A 24,877-nucleotide genomic window follows, 5' to 3' on the forward strand; every position below is an offset into this window, starting at 1 on the left:
AGGCCCTGGAACCTCGAAACTAGGTATTTAATATTTTACTAACATGTTGTATTTTCCTAAATGAATGTGTTTAATTAAACTAGTTTACCACACAGCACATAGGGAGAAAAGAGAGTTGTAGCATGGAAAAACATTTCATAGAGAGATGAAGGAACATGGGGTCAAGAGGGGCCCAGGTGCAAATGTTTGCTCCCTGTCCCCCACAGGAGGTTAATTCGGCCATATCCACTCCCATTGATCAACAGTGTTTTACAAAACCATGTTCTCATTCTCATTGTGTCAGCAGCACATTCAGCCGTTGACCAACATATGTGGTGTTGCTTGATTTACAACTACAGGGTCAATTGTTTATTATTTGAAAAGAACGTTTGTTATATTGCATGTCCTTAATTATAAGGAGTCATGAGTCATGTAAGTCATGAGTCATGAGTCAATTGTAAGTATCTTGATTGCAGTAGTCACGCACGTTTCCGACCGTCCTTGAATGCAGCAGAGGCCGGAACAAATTACGCACAGAGCTGCAATGAAGTAGACTCATAGTAGATGTCCGTGCTACTCAGAACTCACAAAGCTTTGGGAGGTTTGTAAGCCTGAACTGAAACCTGAGCTGGACTCGGACTTGAGAGTAGATCTATCATGACTGCAAGGATCCAGGGAGCACCAGCGCCAAAGGGACGAGCAACAGGTAACTCCCAGGGAGTAGATGGTTAATGTGATCAGGTAGCATACACGAGACCGTGACAGGGGCAGCTGCATTAAACAGCATAGCCTATGCTTTGCCTAATTACTAAATTAATCTTCGGGACTGTTGACATATTGCATTTACATTTTTATTGGTTATAATCTGAAAGAGATTTACATTGTAGTCATAACTGTGTGTTTTTTTTAGGCTGGTAAATGGCTGGAATCGTTAATTTCACATGCAGTTTACGTCGATACAGATTTACATTGTATAAAACAGTTTTTTACAAACGCGTCTCAACATTGGTGGAATGTAACTAATGTGTGTCTTTGGTATTCAATATTGGATAATTGGTGATGATATTGTACGTTAATGCATTTTATATTTTACAGTATAGTATAGAATTTGCAATATTTCTTCACGTAGATCAGTACACTTTGATGATTTTCCTCATACTATTTAGCTGATCTGAAATTAGGATTACTGTACCAGGTTCAGGGTTTCCACTTCCTAAGAATTATTTCCATTGTGGAAAATAAATGCTGGCAGCGACTTTGAGTCCATGAAAAGCGCTATACAAATTCAATTTATTATTATTATTATTATTAATAAAGATACCTTACTTTTGAGTTGTTACTACTACTACTACTACTTTTTGATTGAGAAAGATACCTTTCTCAATCTTCACTTTATTGCAAATGCGTTGATGTTGTGTGTTTTTTTTTTTGTTGTGTTATTAAAGCTTATATGTACATTTTTTAAAACACACATAGGGAATAATGAATGCTGTCTTTAATGATAGCAAAAAAGAAACAATAAAAACATCCAGTGTATCAGTGGTCAAATGAATGAATTAAATTCATTCGACCAGTGTTTTTATAATTTTGAAATATTTGTTTAAAATTGGATAAATATGCCTTTCTGTTTGTCTTCTTTAAGGGCATAATGAAAACAATAACTTACTGTAGTCCACAATACTTTGTACCTGAGTAAAGACTAAATGTTTTCAGCTTTGGGATGTTTGTTGTGTGCTCCTAGATGAAGTAATCTGTAGGACTATCTCTAATCTCGTTTCTTAATAATAAGGAGCATTTTCTTGTTGGTGTCATTTAAATAGAGGGTTACAAGTTAAGGTTTGTTTGTTAGTTACATTAGAGCAATATAATCAAATCTACTACTTTGTTCCAATATGCTGAGTTGTAAACATTCATGACATTTCAACTGAACAAGATGGAGATCATAAGGTTTATTTTCAGAATGAAATTAAGTTCAATTAAATCAAATCAAATTAAATTAGGTTTATTTCGTCGACTTTGACATTAAACTAGAAATATGCAGATAGGCAGTTGCCAAGTCTAGTTCACTGTTTTATTGGTTGTGCACTATCCCATATACTGTAACATGTTTCTCTCTCCTCCTGTGGGTGGCAGACATGATGGTTAGGGTCAGGAGAGCTCTGTTGCTGGTACTGGGCATGCTCAGTCTGTCCCTGCTGCTGGTGGTGCTGGGAGTCTACACAACCACCCGAACAGAGAGCCTGAATGTGACTGGTTACATCTCTGGAGTTATTGTAAGTGGTTTACTCGTCTCTACAGTATAATTCCCTGTCATTGTTTATTTTGTGAAATACAGCAAAATGAAAGATTGGGTTTAAAATGTGCTGCTACCAGTAAATCAGCAGGGAGTTTTAAAACATATGAAAACACCCTCAGCATGTGATAGCTTATTCATTGTGAAATTTAAGCCGCAATGCTTAAGTCTTGCAAACATTTTGCTGCTCATTGTGGTCTTCCAATAAGCGTTTGCTTGAGATGTAAATAATTTTAGGTAGGCCGTGGAATTGATGATTGACAGTTCTGTGTTTCAGTCAGACATCCACATTAGCAGTGGCTGACTTTCAAGTTTTCTTCTGATTTTAAAACTCGAAGGACATAATTGATCTTTTGAAAGTCAAACTTCTCCTAAATTTGAATCACCAGAATCAGCTTTTGGATATATCTATGGGGAGATATGGGCCATGCAGTTACTGAATCTTCATTGTGTATCTTTTGATCACCCTCGGCAACAGTAGGTAATATAAAAGATGTACACATGTATGCTTTATGGTACCACAAAGCCCATTTTCATAGTATCTTGCGGAGTTCTTTTCCTTGGAAGAGAACCACATCATAACAAAGTTCTTATAAGAATGAACCATGTTTCTTACTGTGGTCATTATATTTTTTACAGCTGACCCTTGGATCATTCCTGGGACTTCTGGGAATGCATCTGGAAGAAAACCGCAAAAAGCTGGTATATTCTCACACACACCTACGTCCAATGTAACAATTCTTCCTCATGTTTTCACTGTGCACACCCAGCCCCGACCTGCCAAAAGAGAATGTGTTTTGGCTAAGAGTATGATGTATGCTATCACGGGGACCAGCAGTGCTGCTCTGCAACATAGCAGACATCTTTTGGCCTCCCACTGTGACACTGTGGTCTTTTAAATTGTATCAATGAGAATCTCATGTCTCAGCCTTCACTTTTAAAATGTCCAGATTTTTGTGGGAGATCACAATATTAATCCTGGTTGGTAGTTAGTGGACAGACAGTAACACAGCAGGCATAGTCACAACTGACTACATTTTTGAGGGCACTTTAGTGTTTAAATTTCACACTTAAACAATTCGGACACTCAAATACAATGGCTAACAGTAAATGTAATCCACTACAGTAAAGAGTGATCTGGACACAGCCCACATATTGAAACTGTGTGCATATGGCTTTAGTAAGAGCGGTACTCAGAATTTACAGAGTTTGAAGGTGGTTTTGTTAGCCTTTCCATAGTCTATATCCTTGACGTTCGACTTCCAGGATTGCTCCGGTGCCGCAGGAAATTCCGCCGGATGCATGTATTTTCGCCGATGTCCGTTTCCTTCTTTCTTTGTGTTGGAATTTTAAACTCTGGTTGATTTATGAGGACTATGGTTAACTGCTCCGCAGATATCTGCATGGTAAATTGAGACAGCTAGCTAGACTCTGTCCAATCTGAGTTTTCTCTCGCATAACTATTTTACAGCAGCTCCGTGTGGAGCTTAGTGCTGCCCATGACGATTGTGATTGGTTTAAAGAAATGCCAATAAACCAGAGCACGTTTTTCTCTCATCCCGGAATGCTACGTGGACTAGCCAGACCCTCCTCCGCTCCGCAGCGTGTGGATGGTCTGGCCAAACGAGACTAGCCTTTCCATAATCAAAAACACAAGAGTTGTAAGGAATAGATGGTTACACTTTACTTGAAGGTATCTACATAAGAGTGACATGACACTGTCATGAACGTGTCATAAAACATTATAAACAAGTCATAAACGTTTATGACATAACGCTTCTTTTAGTAAGTGTAATTCGGTTTTGTCATGACAAGTTAGGGTTAGGGTTTATGTGTCATGACTGTGTCATGTGTTCATGACAGTGTCATGTCACTCTTATGTAGAAAACTTCAAGTAAAGTGTTACACAATAGATTAATCTTAATCTTTCAGACCAAACGCGTTTTGCGCTGCACTTGCTGCTGGGTTCAGCACACATCTACAGCGTGCTGCGCCCAAAGTTCAACCAGGTTAAACGCCCCAGAGAGCTTGTGCTGCACAGTGCAAAGCAAATCTGCCCTGGTGCGGAGCAAGCCACTGGAAATAATGGATTTCAGCGCAGCGGTGCTGTTGCTGCCTTTGGTCTGAAAGGCTCTTAAATCAGTGTGTCTGTCTGCTCTAAAGTAAGCAGCCATCATTAGCTAGGTTATTAGTACCTTACAGTAGTAACCAAACGTTACCTCCCACTCAACATTACTAACTTCCTTATTTTGTGGGATTACATGTTATTTAAAAATTTCAATTAGGACTAGCACATTATTCCCTCGCTGTGCGGAAGTCGAATGCTGTTAGCTACGTTCAGACTGTCTGCGAATCCTATTTGTTTTGTACCAATACCCTTAAAGTGATAGGCTACCGATAACAATAAAGTCATATAATAATAATTCATTTGATACCTTTTGTTCTTTTTTCTACTTCATTCAATAGGCTACCCATCATGTAAATGGAAGCATCTCAGCATGCTTAGCTGAACTGCTGAACTGTCAAATACCCCAACTTTACCACAACACAGCCTGTGTGGGTTGTAGCTGCTGCAGTAGTGGGCCAGTCACATGTCACATTAAGTCAAACAACACTTGCAGTGATTGGCTGTGATCAAAACCATACAAATAGTCTTTTTTTCTAGACCTGGGTACAAAAAGGATCAAATGCACGTATTGTTTGACTGGAGAAGTTTCAATATTACAGTGGGTTATTTGGCCGATACCCAGGTCTACTGTCCACACTGTTATTTGCAAGCGATCAGATCAGATTTCAAACTTCATAGCTACGCTGGTAGCTAGCTGGGTGCGGCTTTTCAACATGGAAGCATGAGAAATGGAGGTGTCAAGTCATGGTGCAGACAATTCTTTTTATTAATGTGTTTTTTTGCCGTCCAGACTTTCCAGATACAATCTGAATATAGTAAGTAAGTAATGTTTTCTTAGAGCACATTTAAACACAGCTTAAGCTGACCAAAGTGCTGTACAAAGAAGCACCATGGTGCTGTATAAAAACATTGAAATGTAAAAATAAAAATTAGAAACAAAACACACGTACAAAAAAAGCATCCCAACAAAAACAACAAGCAGCCAAAATAATATGCCAAAAAACGAAATTGGGCTGGCAGTCTGAACAAGGCCTTAGTGTTTACTGTACATTACTAGCTATTTCCAGCTCTGTATTGAATTTGGCGAAGTTTATACTTCTACAGAAGTTTATACTTCTGATTCTAGATCTGATCTGTAAAAAAGCACGCTACAGCAAGAGCTTCGTGCATACTGTTTAGAAATATAAATAAGTATAGCTAAGCAAAAAAAAACCTTATTTTACATTCAGCTGGTGAGGATGTTGACTTTTTGCCTGGGACATTGTTAACTTCATTAGCAGGGTTCTCATTTTAAAATGAGCCAGATTTAAACATGAAATAGTAATTAGGCACACACAGTGTTTTTAACCAACTCAGGGAGATAACGTTAGCCATCGTCTATTTTAGACCCTTTTTGGAGGGGCTCAAGCTTTGCGAACTTGTCTGTTAGTGACAGAGGACAAACAATTACAGGTTGAAAGGGCTTGAAACAGGTTTAATATCCTGTGTGTCTGTAGCCAATGCTATGCACCTGTAACCCAGTCAAGGAAAGGGTTAACAGAAACATAGTGTTGGCTAATCGGAGGTGGTTGTGCCAGACTCCCGCCTTTGGTTGAGTCTCTATCTGATCTGTCAGAGGGAGAGCAGGAGGGCAGTTGTGAAGTTGACCTTGGGTCACATTGACCCGTTTTAAATTTTTGTTTTATATCAGAAAATATGGGACGTAGAAATAAGCGATGAAAATGTGTAGAAGAACATTTTTTAAATTTAAAACGTTGGAAAAAGCAAAAACAAATTGTGAAAAAAAGGCGTCAAAAATGTCCGGAAAAAAGTGTTTTTTTCAAGGTTGAAGGGAAGACAACACAAGGGTTAACGTTGGTAGTCCCCAGAGAAGAAGTTGGTAATCTCATGGCGCAGATTAGAACCCAAATTGAAATGTAAGCAACTAAAATTTCTGAATGTTAGAATATTGTGTCAAATTGGTTGTTATTACTGTGACTTATAAAGTGTCAGGTTTAGTTCCATCATAGTGTTAATAGTGTCAAAAAACGTTAGCTGTCGTTGTTGTTCAGTAGCTAGCTCAGAGAGTATCGACTAATGAAATTACTGATTTAGCAGGGAGGGTTAACACTTTTGCAAGGCGCTGTATTCATGTCACATTCTCATTAGGGGCTGAGCCCCCCTAAAGGTCTGATCCTAGAATCGCCCCTGATGTTAGCTAAATGAGCTAGCTAGCTAGCTACAACTGATGTTCAACTGAATCTACCAAAATTGTCGTTAAAGAAGACAAAATTTACCTTCCCTGGCTTCATCTCTGTCTAAATTCAAGTAACTACTGTTTCAAAAATTACTAAGATTTTGAGGGGTAAATCTGCATCATCATTGAGAACTGCATGAACGGTTCAGTTTTACAGGCAAAGCAATAGTAATTCAATTATCTGATCTTGATTAAATGTACTGTTTCTCAGAAACTATCTATCACACAAAGGAGCTTTATTTAACTAACAGCAGCACTGTTCACAGTAAACCACTGCAGTAGAAATAAATGGAAAACCAGTACTTGATGTGTATCTCTACTATGTTGTTATTCAACACGCATTCCTTTCAATAAAATGCAGCTCTACTGTAGATGTAGAGGCAACTGACCCTAATGTTGTTTCAGCCTTTGTACATTTGTGAAGCTGCTGATCACTTCTACCTGCTCCCCACTGACAGAATATACAGTGTTTTTTTATTGTCTTTTTAACAGCTGCCATTTTAGAAAGTGAAAACAATTAAAAGAGGTACTGTAACAAAGTACATTAGCTAATGATAGCAGTATGTGAACTGGAAATTTGGTAACTTGATTTGTTTAACAAAGAACCGTATGCTAGTGAAGTAATGGTGTGTGCCTCATGTAATCACGTTATTAAAAACTGTTCTCTCTCAATAAACTATCCAAAAGTTATTTAGCTCTTCCTCCACGTATCAGTCATCTCAGGGTCAAATATTTATGGTATGACTCCCAGAGGACGAGTCCCATTATATACTGTATCTCTGTGACCCCCCCAGACTTTTCATCCATCACAACGATCAAGCCAAAAGCTGCTTTATGCCAGAAATGTTAAAAACAGCAGATCGTCCTGTTCAAGAGGGAGATCAGGGATTTTGCAGACAATACTTCCATTGCAGGAGTTCTTGGATAAAACTGGTTGTGCTTGGATTTGGTATCCTGTTTTTAGCAATAGTGCGATGAGTTCTTGTGATAATAACTTTAAATACTGGAGAAGACAGGGAACCTATTCAGTGCAAAAAAAATTTTAATAGTGGAACTTTTCATATTTACTTCATTCCACAGATATTATTATTCCAGCATGTGATGAATTGAGATTGTGATTAATGAAAAACAGGAATGAAGGGAAGATAGACTGAGTCCGTTTAGACACTCAGCTCTGCAAGTCAGCAGCTATCAGTTACAGAGTGCTAACACAATTATTTTGCTTTGTTCGCTCTCAAGTAGGCAGGCATAATATTATGATTTGGAAGAGTCACAGTTTAAACAAATACGTTTCTGAGACTGATATCAGGCCTTCAGCAGCCTGTATCTGTAGGACTAACCTGCAGTTTGCTACAGTGGAAGGGACAAAATTATTCATAAATGTTGATATTTTCATAATCTTCACTTTGTTGTAATTGTCTTGTTTGCAAAAAAAACTTATAAAATATATTATGTACACAATGACATAAAGACAAACACATGTACATATACTCACATATACTGTACATACATTAAAAGTAAACGAGGTAGTAAGCCCATACAAAGTGACGATTAATAAATGTTGATATTTTTAAAATGTATTCAAAAATAGTAATTGTCATTATTACCTCTGCCAAGGAGGTCATTTTTCGGTTTGGTTTGTTTGTCTGTCAGCAGGATTGTGGAAAAACCACTGGCCCGATCTTCATTAAAACTTGGTGGGTGTAGCATGGGCCAAGAAAGAATCCTTTTATTTTAGACAGATCTAAAACACGGGGCGGAAATACGACCCATAGGAGCGTTTTCTGTTCTCATATAAACATAACGGTTGCAGTTTTAAACATGTTTAGGCACAAAAACTATGTGGTTAGGTTTTACATCGTTTGGGTTAAAATAAGTACATTTGTTATGGTACTTCATTTCCGGTGCATACATACATCATAATTGACTTTAGGAATCTTCAGATACCTAGGTGTGCATCTAGCGGAGGATCTGACCTGGGGAGTGAACACTAAGGAGATAGTAAAAAAAGGCTCAGCAGAGACTCTTTTTCCTGCAAACCCTAAGAAGAAGCGGGCTCCCACAGGAACTCCTCACAAACTTTTACAGGTGCACAATCGAGAGTGTGCTGGCATACAGCTGTACAGTGTGGTTCTCTAGCTGCACCACTGAGGAGAGAAAAGACCTACAGCGGGTAATTAAAACAGCCCAGAGAATCATTGGTGCCCCTCTCCCAAGCCTTGATGACATTTACTCCAGTAGGCTGCAGAGAAGAGCAGCAAGCATCAGGGTGGACCCTACACACCCTGGCCATATCCTGTTAGACACCCTACCCTTAGGCAGGCATGAGAAATAGTTTTTTTTCACAGGGCCATAAATGAGCTGCTGAAAGGCTAAGCTAAGCTGGACTTGAACCATACTGTGTTTGAAAATGCACAATTTTTTTTATTCTGGTTTTAATACTTTTTACTCTTTATCTATTTATTGTTGCTGACACTGTCACTTTTTATCTTTCTATTTTTATGCTGCTAAGTGAGTGATTGATGTCATTAATGACAATAAACTATCTATCTATCTATCTATCTATCTACATGGCGTAATTATGCACGTGATGTAGAATAGCTTCCATTAGCTTCATAAAATTAAAATGACTCACCGTTTACATTTATTTTCAAAGGGTACACAAATGCCGGTCTCCGGGGTGAAAGTCCTGTGTTGAGAGCACAAGCATTAGATGTTAGATATGTTTTATAAGATATTTTAAGATTAAAGAGAGATTTTATTCAGTTAAAGAGTTAAAGTCTGGGAAAAACACCCTTTAAAGCTTTTTTGTGAGCAAACTGCCTTGTGACGAACCTAAATTAGCTTTCCACCTACCAACAAATAAACGTATGGTTTCAAAATAGTTACTGCTGTGACTGGCATCTGTTGGAAAGACAAAAAATACTTTTCTTAGCTATAATCTGCAAAAACAGATGTTTATCTTTATATGGACATTCTCTCATTTTTGCCTTTTCAGCTGACGGCTGCGATTGTATTCCTCAGCTTCGGGATCATCACCTCTTTTGTGTGTTTGGTGATTGATGGCGTCTGTATTGTCTTAAACATGGTGAGTTACCTGCACTTGCATGCGTATACTGTAACACCAGTTGCTGGATGATTAAACAAAGGAGTAATAGTAGACCGTAAAGCAATAACAAGCCACTGTGCTGGTTGACTGTGAGCCTCTTAGCCCACAGTAGGTGCCAACATCGCTCTGTTGGCAATATTGACATAATTTTGTCCATGAAATGAGTTCCCATACATTATAGCTCATTAAATTATCAGTTGTGAAAGCCTGATGTGAGAAAACAAACTGGATTGGACTGAGAGGCCCCATCAGTCTAAAAGTGTTGAGGGAAGTCACACTTCGGCCTAATAAGTGACTGAATGTGATAGATGGTGCTGTAATAGACAGCAAGCTTCCTCCCTAAAATAACTAACAGGTTGAAAAGCAAAGCTACACCCCTGTTTTCAACCTCTAAAATAAAGAGATACATTCAATTTGGATCTGCTCAATCGGAGAAGACTTCCTCTTTTATGGGTGGATGTAATGACCTTGCAATCACTATTAGTTATGCACTTGAGTCTTGTTTTTGTTGACATTTAATTATAATTAAATATTTAGTCATTTTCAATTACAACTATGTTCTTGCACAGTATAAAGTCTTATGTAAGTAAGAGCAAAAACCTCTGACTGTGAAGCAGGCAGGAACTCTACTGGCTCCAAAAAGAAGTCCGTTTCTATAGAAGTCTATGAGAAAATTACCCTACTTCTCACTTGATTTATTACCTCAACATTTTCCTAATGAGATTATGGCCTCAATCGCTACTTTCATGTCTTCTTCAATACAGCATGATATTCATTTAGTATGTTATGGTCCCATTTATTTTAAAATTGACGATAAAGCAGGGGATGCTCTGGGGGCGTGGCTACACACACCTGTCAATCAGGACAGAGGGCCTAGCAATGCGAATCCATGGCACTGTGCACATTAAAATAGCCATGAACTTGTCTTGGGGTGTTGTCCATGGTTCCGTCTTAAACTTAGACTCTTTCACTGTTTTCAATTTATCAAAATTAATTGGAACATTTTCGTCGCCTAAACATGTCTCAAGCTAGCTAGCGCTGGTGTTAGCTGGTAACTTAAGGGAGATGCTATGGGACCGTTCGGTATTTATGGAATGGACCACTGGAGGAAAATAGGGGAGGGTCATGTCTTTTTATTCTTTGTTGAGGGGAGGGTCATCCAATTGTTTTTAGTCTAGGGGGGAGGGTCACCCAACTTTTGTATTCGTGAGAGCAGCAACATTTCAAAGTGGCTTGTTTGGTGCATATTTATCCATGTAGCTCCATGTAGCTCTCTCAGTCTCGGCCCCTATCGCTAGCAGATAGGTCCCTCCCTATTTAGTCAGCCAGACAATTTGAACTGTAACTTTAGAGACCGTGGGATTTCCCAAACTGAATAAATCCCGCTCGCACATATAAACACAAAACTGCTTTGCTAACTCCATCGTGTTGTAACTAAGACATTTGATGAAAAAATAATTGTATTCATTAGCATGATTGCCGTACTGTTTAGTTCAAAAACATCAAAAACATCGTACGAAAACATAACGAGCCAGACGCAAGCTTTTATCTTGAAAAGTCAAAGCTTGCAGACTGCACCAAGCCGGGAGGGCATGAGACGGGAGGAGAGGGGGTTGTAGCCGATTCTGTGGTCTGTCCTGGGACCACGGTCTCTGGCACGGACCAGTGGTCACAACCACTAGGGGCGCTAAAGACACTGGTCGCGACCAGCTCCTCAGTGGTCTGCCCTGTGGTCCCTGTGGTCTGTGAAGCCGCTTTAGTATTTTCTCTCCTTTCCTGTTGTTTTGGCAGCACTGTTAGCTGGATAAATGTCAGCGATCATAATCTTTTGTCTATAAAATACACTATATCAGATATATTATGATTATTATTGTTATTATTATTGATTTTGAAGATCCGTGTGGTCAGGACCAGCTGGTCTCTGGCACAGACCAGTGGTCACAACCACTAGGGGCGCTAAATACACTGGTCGCGACCAGTGGCACAGCGGTCATGACCAGCTTCTTACTGGCACAAATAGTCCAGGCAAAGTAGAGTTTTACGACAGACTAATTGTAAAAGATTTTTTTGCAGCTTAGATCATTTCTATGAGGTGTCCAGAACAACATGCTAAAAGTCCTAAAAAATCCTAGTTGAGGAAATATGTTAAATTCTCATCAATCCGAGATGTGTGCCAATAAGGCCAGGCAACAATACACCCCAATCTGGCTATTTTTTTCCTTTACTCCTATCAAAATGAAACTTTACACAATAAAAGTACACATGAAAAGTAAAAATGTTTGTATTACAAATTTCTTTGAAAATTAATTTTAATATGCAAATGAGCTATACACTAATCGAATATGCCCAAAATACACCCAAATAGGCTTATTTTTTTCCTTTACTCCTACCACAATAAAACTTTACATATTAAAAGTATACATGAAAAGTAACTTTTTTTGTATTACAAGTTTCTTTTGAAATGAATTTGAATATGCACATATAACCCCCGCCGGTATAGTCTTCAGGGCACACAAGCCTCCCCACCACAACAAGGTAGCAAAATGTAATCTCACCACGTTACTAATGACTAAGATGGCTATTCTGACTTTCTTCTTATGTTATCTGTGGGGGAATGTCATTAAGTAAGGGTTGTTCGCAAATTAAAAAAAATAATGTAGAAAGCAACTGGAGGCAAGATTGTGCAATTAATTCTTAATGTCAATATAAAGATAAAAATGTTACTTTTCATGGATACTTTCATTGTATGAAGTTTTATTTTGATAGGAGTAAAGGAAAAAAATAGCCCCATTGGGGTGTATTGTTGCCTGGCCTTACTGGCACACACATCTTGCATTGATGAGAATTAAACATATTTCCTCAACTAGGATTTCTTAGGACTTTTAGTATGTTGTTCTGGACACCTTATAGAAATGATCTATGCTGACATTTTTATATATATATGTATATATATATATATATATATATATGTATATATATGTATATATATATGTGTATATATATATATATATATATATATATATATATATATATGTATATATATATATATGTATATATATATATATATATATATATATATATGTATGTATATATATATATATATATATGTATATATATATATATATATGTATATATATGTATATATATATGTGTATATATATATGTATATATATATATATGTGTGTATATATATATGTATATATATATATGTGTGTATATATATATATATATATATGTAGTGGTAGCATGCAAGCTCCCAAATTGACGCTCGTCTGAGAAATGGAGTTTTGGATAATGTTCAGCTTTGGCAGCTTTACCTATATGCTAAAATATACAATGACTGAGGAAGCCTAGTGACGAGTCCATAGCAACCAGTGTTGAATTACCCAGTGTGCCTTGCTGAATGGTCTCAATGTTTTATTGTTTTATTTCATGTGAATACTAGTTTACTAGATGAGTAACTTAGTATTTGAAGTAATGCAGTAATGCAGGAAGTGTGCATTTAGTTTTTAGTTTTTATTATGTTTCCACAACAATGTTAGTGAGTAAATCTACTGAAATGGCCACCAGGGTCATCCAAAATGTATTGTTGCTGAAGGGAGGTTCAGGTCTATTTTGACTAAAGGTCCCAAAAACTCCTCCGGTGGCCACTGAAATAAATAACGAACAGTCCCTTGATGTAACCTCTGACTATTGTGATTATTCTGACCTTGGATTATTTTGGCAAAATTGGCCTGGCTTCACTGTATTTTTTAAGAAATAAGAAACACAACTTGTGATTTTTACACTTCTTTTTTATTACAGATTAATAAACCTTTTAGTTAGTGAGTTTTACCTGAAAATAGCCTGGCTAGCTGTTTTCCTCTTGTTTCCAGTCTTTTTGCTAAGCTAAGCCAAGTGGTTGCTTGCTGTAGCTTCATATTTAGCACACAGGTGAGTGGTATCAATCTTCTCATCCAACTCTCAGCAAGAAAATGTATTTCCCAAAATGTCTAACTTTTGCATTACATGGTTACAGTTGGAAAATATTATTGACTTTATTTGTTGCTGCTTGATTCTTCTTATTGTTTTTTTTTTTTGTTTTTTTGCACAATAACATCAGGTCAAGGCCTCCATTTTCATGCAAACTGTAATGATGGCAGACATTTGTTGAAATAATCTAAATACTGTAAATACAATATATTATACAAGTCTGCCTGTTTTGTTTTGAAGATCTCCGTGTTTATCTTTTTGGACCAAACTGTACAATTATTTCAGGCTGTAATTGATGTTAATTTTAAATGAGCTTTGACGCCATGATTTAAGATTTAATTTATATAAGATAAAAATGTCTATTTATTAGGACAATGCACATTTATCAACATTTCTGTAAATGTGCCAGTGTTAGCCAGTCGGTTAATTTTCAACTGTAGTCCTAGTTACCTAGCATGCATGTGGGAGGAACAGGCACATGGGAGGAAACTGACGCAGACACGGAGAGAAAATGCAAACTCCAAATAGGAAGGTGCTGTGGGAGGGGGGGGGTCAAACTCTGCAGTGCCTACTTGCTGTGAGGCAGCAGTGTTAACCACTGACCACCGTGCTGCCCATGATTTTTCTTTTCTTTAACAGATGTTGGCACTTTAATAGCACAGAGCTTAGTCCTTTATTATAACATTTTATTACATTCATTTATTCGAATGCACAAAAGGTTCAGGAACTTTATTGTGCCAAAGTGTTTCAGACAAATATCAGCGAGAAGGGGATATTGCGCGTTGGCACAATAAAATTAAGTAATGGAGTCACATTACCATCTTTAAGCTTTTGTACTTCCAACAAAAACCATAACGTGTGTGCTGCTTTTTTATGATGAAAGCAACAATAAAAATAGAATTACATGCAGTGTATCTTAGAAGATATATTAGAAATGTAAACTAGACTTTGGTTTATTGTAACTTTAAATGGCACCCACCCTTTCCTTTAAAGAATGAGATGATATATGTTTGATTATATAACTGTTGTGTTAGGGTATATACAGTATAGAAGATAAATGCATACCTACCTTTGTGAATCAATTCTCAAAGTAACTGTAATTCATGTCATCATGCTTTAGTGTGTTGAAGGTCGCTTTTTGATTCTTTCACTGAGTCTACTCATAGTGCAGTAAATGATGATATCCAAAAGGTTAAAGTGCAACAGGTCACCTTTTTTCAACCTATTCAAAACCAGATAGGATTCCATATCCTCTCTTAATGTCTTTGTTCCTTTTCATACCATACGGTACAGATGGATCAAACTCCTTGAGATGTACCATAACACAATGATGTAATACAAACAATAAAATCAACTAATCAACTAACAGCACAACAACTCCAACAAGAGAACAGGCATATTTCCACCTGCTGTGTGTTTTATTTCACAATACAATAGATGGGAAAGGTTTTCCTCAACTTTGTGGGTCCAGTAAACATCAGCGGCGGTCCAAATCTAACCACACACCGTGCACAACAGGGACAATGATAGAAGTCCAGGAGTTTATTGTTTGAGTCTTATATGTTGTATTTCATAAAATAAGCCACCCATGAAATGTATCAGAGAAATTTAAAAAAAATTTCCAATTTAAAAGAGCCCTAAACAAAAGTGTGTTCAAAGTGGACTGAGTGAGTTCTGGAAATTGATCCCAAACGGACTCCAAACTTATATAATATCTTGTTTTATCCTCAACAAAGATGAATTGGTGTTGTTTTGAAATCCTGTGGATGATATTTCTTCTCATATTAACTTTTGCCAGGACATGCGTCCAATGAAAGCAGAGAGATGCCAGTATTACAGCAGCGGCAGCAGCTACATCTATGAGAATTTCTACACCTCTGTGAGTAAAGATGTACTGATGTGTACAAGCAACATATTGTCAATGACTTGTCTGTGTTGTATTTGCAGGTGAGCACTGACACATTTTAACCTTGTTTTTCCTTTTTCAGGTGTCGTGTTGGAGTCCAAAGGAGTCTTGTAATATTACAGTACGAAGTGGGACCTGCTACTGCTGCGACCTGTACGACTGCGCCAAGTGAGACAGTGATATTACTACAACATTATCTCAGTGTTTTGTTACCACTGCCATGTCATCACAGTTTAAACAAACTGATGCCAACTATCTGCTAAAATATCCTTATTACTATTTGAGAATTTTCACCAAAATGTCAGGCTTCGTCTTGTCTTTAATGAATGTTCTTGTCCAACAAATTTGAATTAATTCGTAGTTAACAGAGCTGTTGTTTTGTTCTGCAGTGGAGACTACCTCAGCAACTACTACGAGTATGTTGGAGTACAAAGCTGTGAGGAAGTTTTCACTCTGTACATTTTAATTTGGAACCTCACTGGCCTGAACCTCGTGGCCTTCTTCACAGGCATCCTTACTACAGCCGTGCTGGGCAGCATCAAGGACCTGGTAAGACACACAGACTCAGGACACACATTCATAAAGGTCCTATATTGTGAAGACGTGGTACGTTTGGAACATTTATGACCAAATAACTCTGCAAAAGACCCCGCTCAGAGGCTCTGTGGCAAAAGGGATTTGATCTGCATAAATGTAAAGGCATTTTTCTTATTTTTCCTTTTTGGAATTGAATAATAAAACACTATTAACAATCATTTCAGTACATTTCAGTACAAATACGTTTTCAGGTTTCACAAACCTTGGTTAAACTTAAAAGCTGCACTCGTTGATTTTTAGCCACTAGGCGGAAACAAGCTTGAGCAGAAGCACCAAGACTGAATTTGTGTCTGTTCATACGTATTTTACTGCAGGAAATTCTGCCGGATGCATGTATTTTCCGTTTCCTTCCACTTTCTTTGTGTTTGAATTTTAAATTCGGTGGATTTATGAGGACTATTGTTGACTACTCCTCAGATCTCTGCATGGTGAATCCAGACAGCTTGCTAGACTACCTGTCCAATCTGAGTTTTCTCTCGCACGACTATTTTGCAGCGGCTCTGTGCGGAGCTTAGTACGACTGGTTTAAAGAAATGCCATTAAGCCATAGCACGTTTCCCTCCCATCCCCGAATGCTATGTGGAGTAGCCAGACCCTCCTTCAATGTGCTTTGGAGGAGGGTCTGGCAAAGTGAGACTAACAGCATATCCCTTAACTTTATTACTCCATGAAAGTAAAAACCGGTTCATGCATCTGTAGTGCATGAGGTCAGTTTTTCCTGACTCTCTTCTACCTCCGTGCAGTAAGAGACAACAAAGATGGAATGTGAAGTTCACAAAGTGAGTCATGAAAAGTCCTAAAAAGTGGAAAAACACTTATAGGTCAGCAGGGTTAACCCAGACTGTCTCTGGATGTTAAGCCCCAGTCCATCAGTAAGGTTTTCAAAAGCAAATGCATTCCTTCACTCCTCCTCCTGCAGCTTCCACTCTTAAAGCAACAAAGTGCTAAATCACATATGTTGAAATATGCTTTGCTTGTTGTTTTTTTGTTTTAGTTTGGATTCCACTCTCCATGTGTTGTTTGATGTCAAACGATCAAGTAAAATCTATAACCAGTCTGGGCATCTTATTGTTTAGAGAACAGAGGGAAGACAAAATCAATTAATCAATTAAGTCATTTTTAAAGCAATAATGCCAAAAACTCCCAGTTTCCAGCTTCTCAATATGAAAAATTACTGTATAATTACTTCCCTGTCTTTCTATGTCAGTAAATTGGAAATCTTTGGGTTTCGGACTGTTTATAATTTGAAGACAACACATTGGGCTCTGTGAATCATGTTTTTTAAACTATTTTCTAACATTCTAACACCAAACGGTTAATCGAGAAAAACTTTGAAATGGATAATGAAAATAATCGTAACATGCTTGCCGCCCTAGTCGACTGCTTGAGTCGTCATGGCCAAGAACCAGCTAGGTTGACACCAAACCTACTGTATTTCGATCTCAACCTCAAATCCCCAAAGCCGCTTCAGCTGTCCCACTGACGGGTGTGGCCTGTCCTAGATCTGCATTGAAAACTGCCTCCACCAACCCGGCCTACTTAAAACACCAGAGAATCAACATTTTTGTGGTCTATGGAGAGCTCCTTGAGCTTGATGCTGCCAGAGATTCAGCTGATCTGGCCTGAGTGATCCTAAACGCTGCAGGAGATGATTGCCAACAGACCAAACAGCTGCCAAAACTTCCATCTTACCATTTTGTCATGCAGAAAGTCTTCTTTTTGTAAATAACATTATCTGTCATGTGTTCAACTGTCATAGTCCTCTCTGTAGGTACTTACATCATTGATCACTTAATATCTCCCCCACATTCCACATGCCATATTTTTGTGTATATGGTGTTTACATACTGTCAATAAATTGACAGAAGAGTCCCAGAAGTTTCCAGATCTGTATGAGTCAACATCTGCAAATCAGGCAACAAATTAATATCTGGAATTGTCCATCCTACATTAGCTACATACCTATGAGATGATTAGATTTATTTACATTAATATATTCACAGATTGCAAATGTTTTTCCCCCTCTCTGGCTTCAATACATTACATAAAAGACAGGGAAACTAACAGTTTGTGAAATTTTGGACCACCCATATGGAGACCAGAACAACACTGAGGTCCAAATATATAAAATGTTTTTGCAGGGAAGAACGTGTGCTGCATCATTAAAATGACACAATCAAACTGCTCGTTGCTAACTGTGTCCAGCGAGTGACAAATGTGCCTAATACTATGTGAACATTTGATGAAGCAACTCCCTTTATTTGAGTTCTTGTTTGCTGTGTAGACTTCTTGCACCACAGCTTAAGTTTATTAGATTTGAATGGATTTATTACTAGTTATTAAGTAGATGGAAACCAACCTACAGCAGCTGGGATGACGAATAATGCGTAGATGACCCATTTGTGAAAAGATTCAGCGCCACACATTTAACAGATGGAACTTGTGCTTGCATTAGCTGACTGGCCTCCACTGTTTCATTCTTTTCACCACATGTTGCTGTTAGTTAGTTTGTTTTATGGGTTTATATGATTATAAAAGGGGGATGTTAGGGCAGATCAGCTGCTCAATCAGGGGTAGTGAAAAGTGCGTTGCATCATTATGTGCTCTAAGCAGTGGTGGGCTGGGCCCTGTTAAGATGTAGTAAGATAGATGTCACGAGCCAAAGCATTAACGTTAGGAGTTTGTTGTAGCAACCAGCGTAATAATAACTTAGATTAATATAGCGCATTTCATGAAACCCAAGGGCGCTTTACACAGGTACAGGGGGACAATTGATAAGAAAATAGTAGGCCAACACAAACAGGGACTAAAAGGAATAAAATGTCTGCGCTAAATGGAAGGGGGACGCAATTTAGTATCGGCTACTGACGTACAACTACATCACGCAGACTAGGTATTTTATGAATGAAATAGACATATTACATACCTGAGGGCCAATTCAGGGTCGGTTTTGAATTATTTACAATCCCGTAATTGTCTCCATCTGTTGAAAGCCCGACCGAGTGTGACTCGGACTTCGCCAGTAGTCTTTCCCTTTCTCTTTTAGCTTTTAGTTGTTCTTCGTTTAATTTCCTTATTTTCTGTGATGGCCCTGTCCCAATATCAGCCATAACTACAGCAGATACCTTTTAAGATAAAATACAGTTAAGCCTACATAAAGAAATCTCCTGCTACGTTTTACCTGCATACTCACTAACACTGGCTTTTCCAGTGTTATGCCAAAATCTGTGACCCATCAGAATGTGTTACTGTAGCGCCGTCTACCTGCCGTAAATCATTCTGTGACTTCGCGGGAAAAATCAGAACCGGGCAGAGGCATTGATAAAAACTATATGAAAATAGCGTTCTTTTCACTGTTAGTCTCATTTGCTGTTACAGGTCATTTATGATCATAAGATGGAACATTACACAGTTTCAGAAACATTTAAAAGTTACATATAGTCACTTTAAGCAGGATAACTAAGGATTTATGTATGGTAGGGGCGGGGTCATTTGAACTGTTCTGCGCTGAAGGGATGCTAAGGCTCATGGGAAAAATATTCTGTATATGTCCTGAATGGTTTCTGTCCTAGTTAAAGTGTGTTTTAATAATGTTCTGGTAATGTTGTGCATTTATGTAATGTGGGTTTTAGTTTTGTACGGTTGATTTAGTGTTCATGTTTATCTACATTTATTGTTGCACCATGACCGAGACCCGGGAAGGGACTGATGGCTTTTAGACAGTGAGACATTTGTTATCAGGAAATACACACATTGTCAGTAATGCTGTCTCTAGAGTGAAACTGTCCATGCAGCAGAATACATTGGCAATTACAGTGTTTTAATGTGTATTCTTTTATTTGTGTTTTTAATGGAACAAATGTATTGAAGACATTGTTCTTAAAGTCAGGCAAGTCATAAAGGAAAAAACAATATTTATATGAACAAATTATTTCTATAGTATGTTAAGTAGACTAATACTTTACATTTGTTATGTTTCTTTGCATGTTTAAAGCTATAGTGCGTAGTTTCTGTCTCCCCGTGAGGAATTCTAATGACAACAAAACTGTCAGTGCATCCACATGATACAAGCCTTCCATGATCGCGCACCACCCCCACCCCTCCTCAACACAGTTGCTAGTAGCCAAGGAGGACACGGAGGTTTAAAAAAAACAATGGATTCTTCAGAAGAGGTAATTATCTTGACTTGATTTTCTGCGTGCGAAAGTCACCGGATGCCACAATCTTCTGAACATAGTCATACTGAGAAATACAGAGAGAGTTTTGTGGAGCTGATAGTCTTAATTAGCTTTGTAGCAACTCATTTGGCAATGGCTTGAATGTAACGGACGTTCATTAATATAAAAAAAGTCACGCACTAAAGCTTTAACTTAACATGCTTATTTTAGACTCCAGAAAAAAATAATTTGTTTACTAATGATTTTTAGTAATGACTACTAATCTAAACTTGATTTGTCTACTGCATCAACTTACTGCTCTGTGTTAATACACCTTGACCTGGTAAGTTTCACCTTGTGTAAAAACTTAGACGATTTAAGGCAAATTTCTAGTAAAGTCAACTAATTTGGGAAAACAGTGTGGTTGTGAAGTAGGCAGTACTCAGTTGGAAAAGGTGACGTTACATACTGATGTCCACCAATCAATTTTTTTTTTTGCTGATGTTGATAGGCTACAATGAAACAAATCTGATCCAACCATGCCCTCACAGTCCTGATGAAGCAGATTAACTGATTTTTTTTTCTTCTTTTAAACTTGTGATTGTGGCTTATTTAATCAAGCACATTTAATGTTACAGAGAAGTACTTAATATTTGAAAGTATTCAGTAATATCTGAAGTTTTCTGGGGCTTCAAGTTTTAATGTGTGTGTGTGTGTGTGTGTGTGTGTGTGTGTGTGTGTGTGTGTGTGTGTGTGTGTGTGTGTGTGTGGAGGAAATATGTCTTCCAGCAGAGTCTTTTCTGACAAATCTAACTAAATAACTATTTGTTATAGTTAGTTCCTTGACGTAAGTGTCTCTGACTCAAATGATTTGCAGTCGTATCTTTTTTCAGTTATCCAAAGTAAAGGATCACATTAGATTTGTTCAGACTTTAGTCTGCAGACTTTCCATGATCATGGCAAAAACAATGTTGTAATCAGAGAGTGCTCCTCATTTAAGGCTTATCACCAGACCATCTAAATCATCTAGTATATCATTTCATCTGTAATGACTGAATGTGACGGTTTTATTTTTTTCATGTTATACACCAGAGCAGATTGTACTTATAATAACATTGTGTGTGTGTGTGTGTGTGTGTGTGTGTGTGTGTGTGTGTTTCTCATTGTGTGTGTCAGAGGAGTAGTGGCCCTGTGATCGAGCCCTCTGAGAGCAAAGATTCTTCCCCAACAGCTCCTCTGCTGATGGATGTCGCCAACACACACGCCTTTCACCAGCGCCACCCAGTCAGTGTGCGGTCAACACACACACACACACACACACACACACACACACACACACACACACACACACACAGATAAAGATAAAGATACCATTACAAACATATGTATGTATGTGGTCTAATTGTCCTTATCCCTGCCTGTGAGACTAACCATCTTAATGTCCCACAAATGACCCAAACCTCCTTATCTCCGCCGACATCCATCCATTATACACCTTTTAAGCATTCTCACCTCAAAACGGATCATAGCACTATTTGTATAGCTATTTAGAGGTATCCTGTGGAGTTTTTTAAAAACTAGTTGTGCTGAATTGTAAAGTTTGGATGAGCAGGATCATGTGTTTGCCTGCAGTACCATGAACACTCCGTATCCCTCAACTTAATGATTAATGTGCTGTAAAAAGCAGTGCAGCATTAAAGAGGAGAACAAGATGACCATGATCTGATGTGAACAATGCAGGATTCAAAACATTAGTTATAATAATATATAATTTGAGTCATTCATCTTATTTACATTCAGTAATTACTTACAGGAGGTTTTTCTTGAAAGGGGCTGAGTTTGCCTTTACCATGCAAACCACATTAGCTGTTACCACGCTAACCACGAGTTTTGCCAAATCAACCAGAACTGAATTTTAAGGATTACAGCTTTACAATATAGTGTGTAAATGTCTCATGATGTAGGACATGCATTAAATGTGTTTGTTAGACTTTAAGGACACACGTTTTGTTTAGGTGAGAAACAATAAATGAAAGTAAACCCTTTTTTGTTTAAATAAAATCTCCAGGGTGCCTTTAATTCAGAAAAGAATCTGCCTTTTTCCACAAATTTGAACAGAACGGAAATTGTGGAAAAAGACCGTTCAGGTCTCCACACTTGACCACCCACATCGGATCAACTTTACAGTCTTGATCTGTGTAATAAAGCCATATGTTTAGGACCAGGAATGCTGTATTTTCAGGAGAACAATTAACCACACTTTATAATCCTCAACAAGGTTGTTTACTGGAATTCACATCAATAGAAACTAATCGAAGTAGAGTGTGACAGTTCATTCTTGATCTAAAACAGAAGTTAGATCAAAACAAAGAGAAGTGGATAAAAGCTTATAAAAAGCATAGGAACTTGTTGCGTTAGGATTTTTTAAATAAAAGGTAGATTATACCAAATGGAGTTTACCATTCATCTATTCATACGTTATTACTGGCAAAGACAAAGACTTAGTTTTAACTTTGCTTTTTAAAAAGGTACAAGGAGTTTTTAACTGGTTATGAAACAGCTGGGTTGTTAAATAGAAAATAGTATTAAAAATAAGTTGCGTCTTTCTAAACAAATGCACGTGCCAGCCAGATCAAGATCTTCACGTCACAACCACTTCTGCGTTTGTCCACAGGGGCCGCTAAAATCAACACAAAATGAAAGTTTGTTTGTAGTGGAACATAATATTGGAAGTTATTCTGAAAATATATATATATATATATATATATATATATATATATATATATATGTAACTCATATATATATATATATATAATCTGTTATGAATGATCACAAATTGCAGTATTTAGTTAACACAAAAGACATATGACTTGAGGTCTGTGGTCAACGTCTTTCTTTGTTTCCGTTGTCTTCTCCTGCTCTATCCAGGGAGCCTCCATGTATTTCCCTCCAGCAGAAGGGACGGCCGCCTCACAGAGTTCTCATCCTTCATCGACTCCTCACACTGAGTCGAACCCTCCTCCCTTCGCCCCGCTGACCAGCCTGCTGCCTTACAGGGCCCACAGCATCTCTGCATGAGCACAGCAGCAGCAGCAGCAGCAGCAGCAGCATTTCACCATAAAATGACCAGAAAACAAAAGCTGAAAGAACAGAAAGGGATAAACAGATCGGTTTTAATTTTTTTGTTGATGTTGTGAGGACGGGAGGAACTATAACAGGCACAACTAAAAGAAAGATATGTTGCTCTGAATATTATGCAGAAAGGCAGATTTTGTTTTATAGAAATCCAAAGGCGGATGTTTCAATTGTATGCAAAGATTATAACATATTTGACTGTATTTTGCTCAAAAACATAAACATCTTAAGTTGTATAATGTATCTACATGAAATGTTATCTGTTATAAATGTGTCGACTGCATGCACATGCTGTCTTGGCTATAACACAAACGTTAACTTTGACAAACATCAGTGAAATCATACACAAGAGTTATAACCTTATTTGAACATAAATGAAATGTATCATTTAAAATATTGATAACATGGTGTTCTCACACAACCAAACTTAGTACAACACACAAGGTTTTGTAATAAATATTAAGTTTGTGTGTGTTGAAGTTTGATTTATGCCCTATAAGGCCTCTCAAACGCATGATTTAAATACAAACATGTAATGTTTATTTTACTAACTGTTGTCCTGTAGAGTACATTTTGCTTCATTTCATGTTGAACTTTTTATAATGTGTCTGATTAAACTGCAACAATAACTGTTATCATCATAATAACAGTATTAGGCTGTTGACTTGAATACTCTCTCTTCCCCTTTCCTGTCTATCCACTGTCACTAACAAAAACTAAAAAGTGAAAACCACAAAAAATCATAAAAAAAGGTCTTAGTGACACTAACGTTTTGTTTTACGCATTAAATTGATTAAATAAATACACAAATTATCAATTTCAAAAATTTGTTCTGGATTCTTTTTGAATGGATTTGTTGAAATTTTATTCTGAGATAAGTCAGTGTTGATATGAACATGACATTTACAGTGATGACATCTATAAATTATGGTTAGGCTGAATCTATTTGTGTCAGCATCAGTTGGCTCTGTCATTCTAGAGCCCACAACAGATCATCCTTTGTTACTACACAAACATTTGACTTTTGATTATTCATATTTATAAAATACTGTATGCTGACTGAGTGCTGGGTCTAAAACCAATATACACTAGAACATATTTATACAACTCTAGACAGAAAGTATTAGCTTATGGAAATACATATCCACACTTGTTTGTTTGATGCGTTTCCTGCAGTTTGAGGTTTGGCAACAAAATGTTAGGCAAAACAATAAGGACTGACAGTACGCCAGCTCTGTGAGGATTATAGGGTATACTTTTCCTCTGTAAAATACTCCTCAGACTGAGGCCCTGACTTCTAGTCAAAGGCCAAAAACATATGAACATCTGAACAACATAAATAACTTTATACATTCACCATATCCA

At 37.5% G+C, this 24,877-nt stretch overlaps 1 protein-coding gene across 3 annotated transcripts; it reads left to right on the forward strand.

Moving 5' to 3' along the window:
- Positions 1 to 519: 519 nt before the first annotated feature.
- LOC144515513 (transmembrane protein 255B) lies at positions 520 to 24,330 on the forward strand. 3 transcript variants are annotated; one of them, XM_078246415.1, is made up of 9 exons: positions 520 to 685; positions 2,113 to 2,252; positions 2,912 to 2,974; positions 9,635 to 9,724; positions 15,516 to 15,596; positions 15,706 to 15,791; positions 16,013 to 16,172; positions 21,554 to 21,665; positions 23,306 to 24,330. In XM_078246415.1, exons 1-9 carry the CDS (start codon positions 637 to 639, stop codon positions 23,383 to 23,385), a joined length of 861 nt encoding a protein of 286 aa, XP_078102541.1. In that variant the 5' UTR covers positions 520 to 636; the 3' UTR covers positions 23,386 to 24,330. The 3 variants fall into 3 exon arrangements, with proteins under 3 accessions (XP_078102541.1, XP_078102540.1, XP_078102542.1); XM_078246414.1 differs by having other exon boundaries at positions 21,554 to 21,661; XM_078246416.1 differs by lacking the exon at positions 9,635 to 9,724 and having other exon boundaries at positions 21,554 to 21,661.
- Positions 24,331 to 24,877: the final 547 nt, after the last annotated feature.

Source organism: Sander vitreus, chromosome 3 (assembly GCF_031162955.1).
Source record: "Sander vitreus isolate 19-12246 chromosome 3, sanVit1, whole genome shotgun sequence".
Lineage (NCBI taxonomy): Eukaryota > Metazoa > Chordata > Actinopteri > Perciformes > Percidae > Sander > Sander vitreus.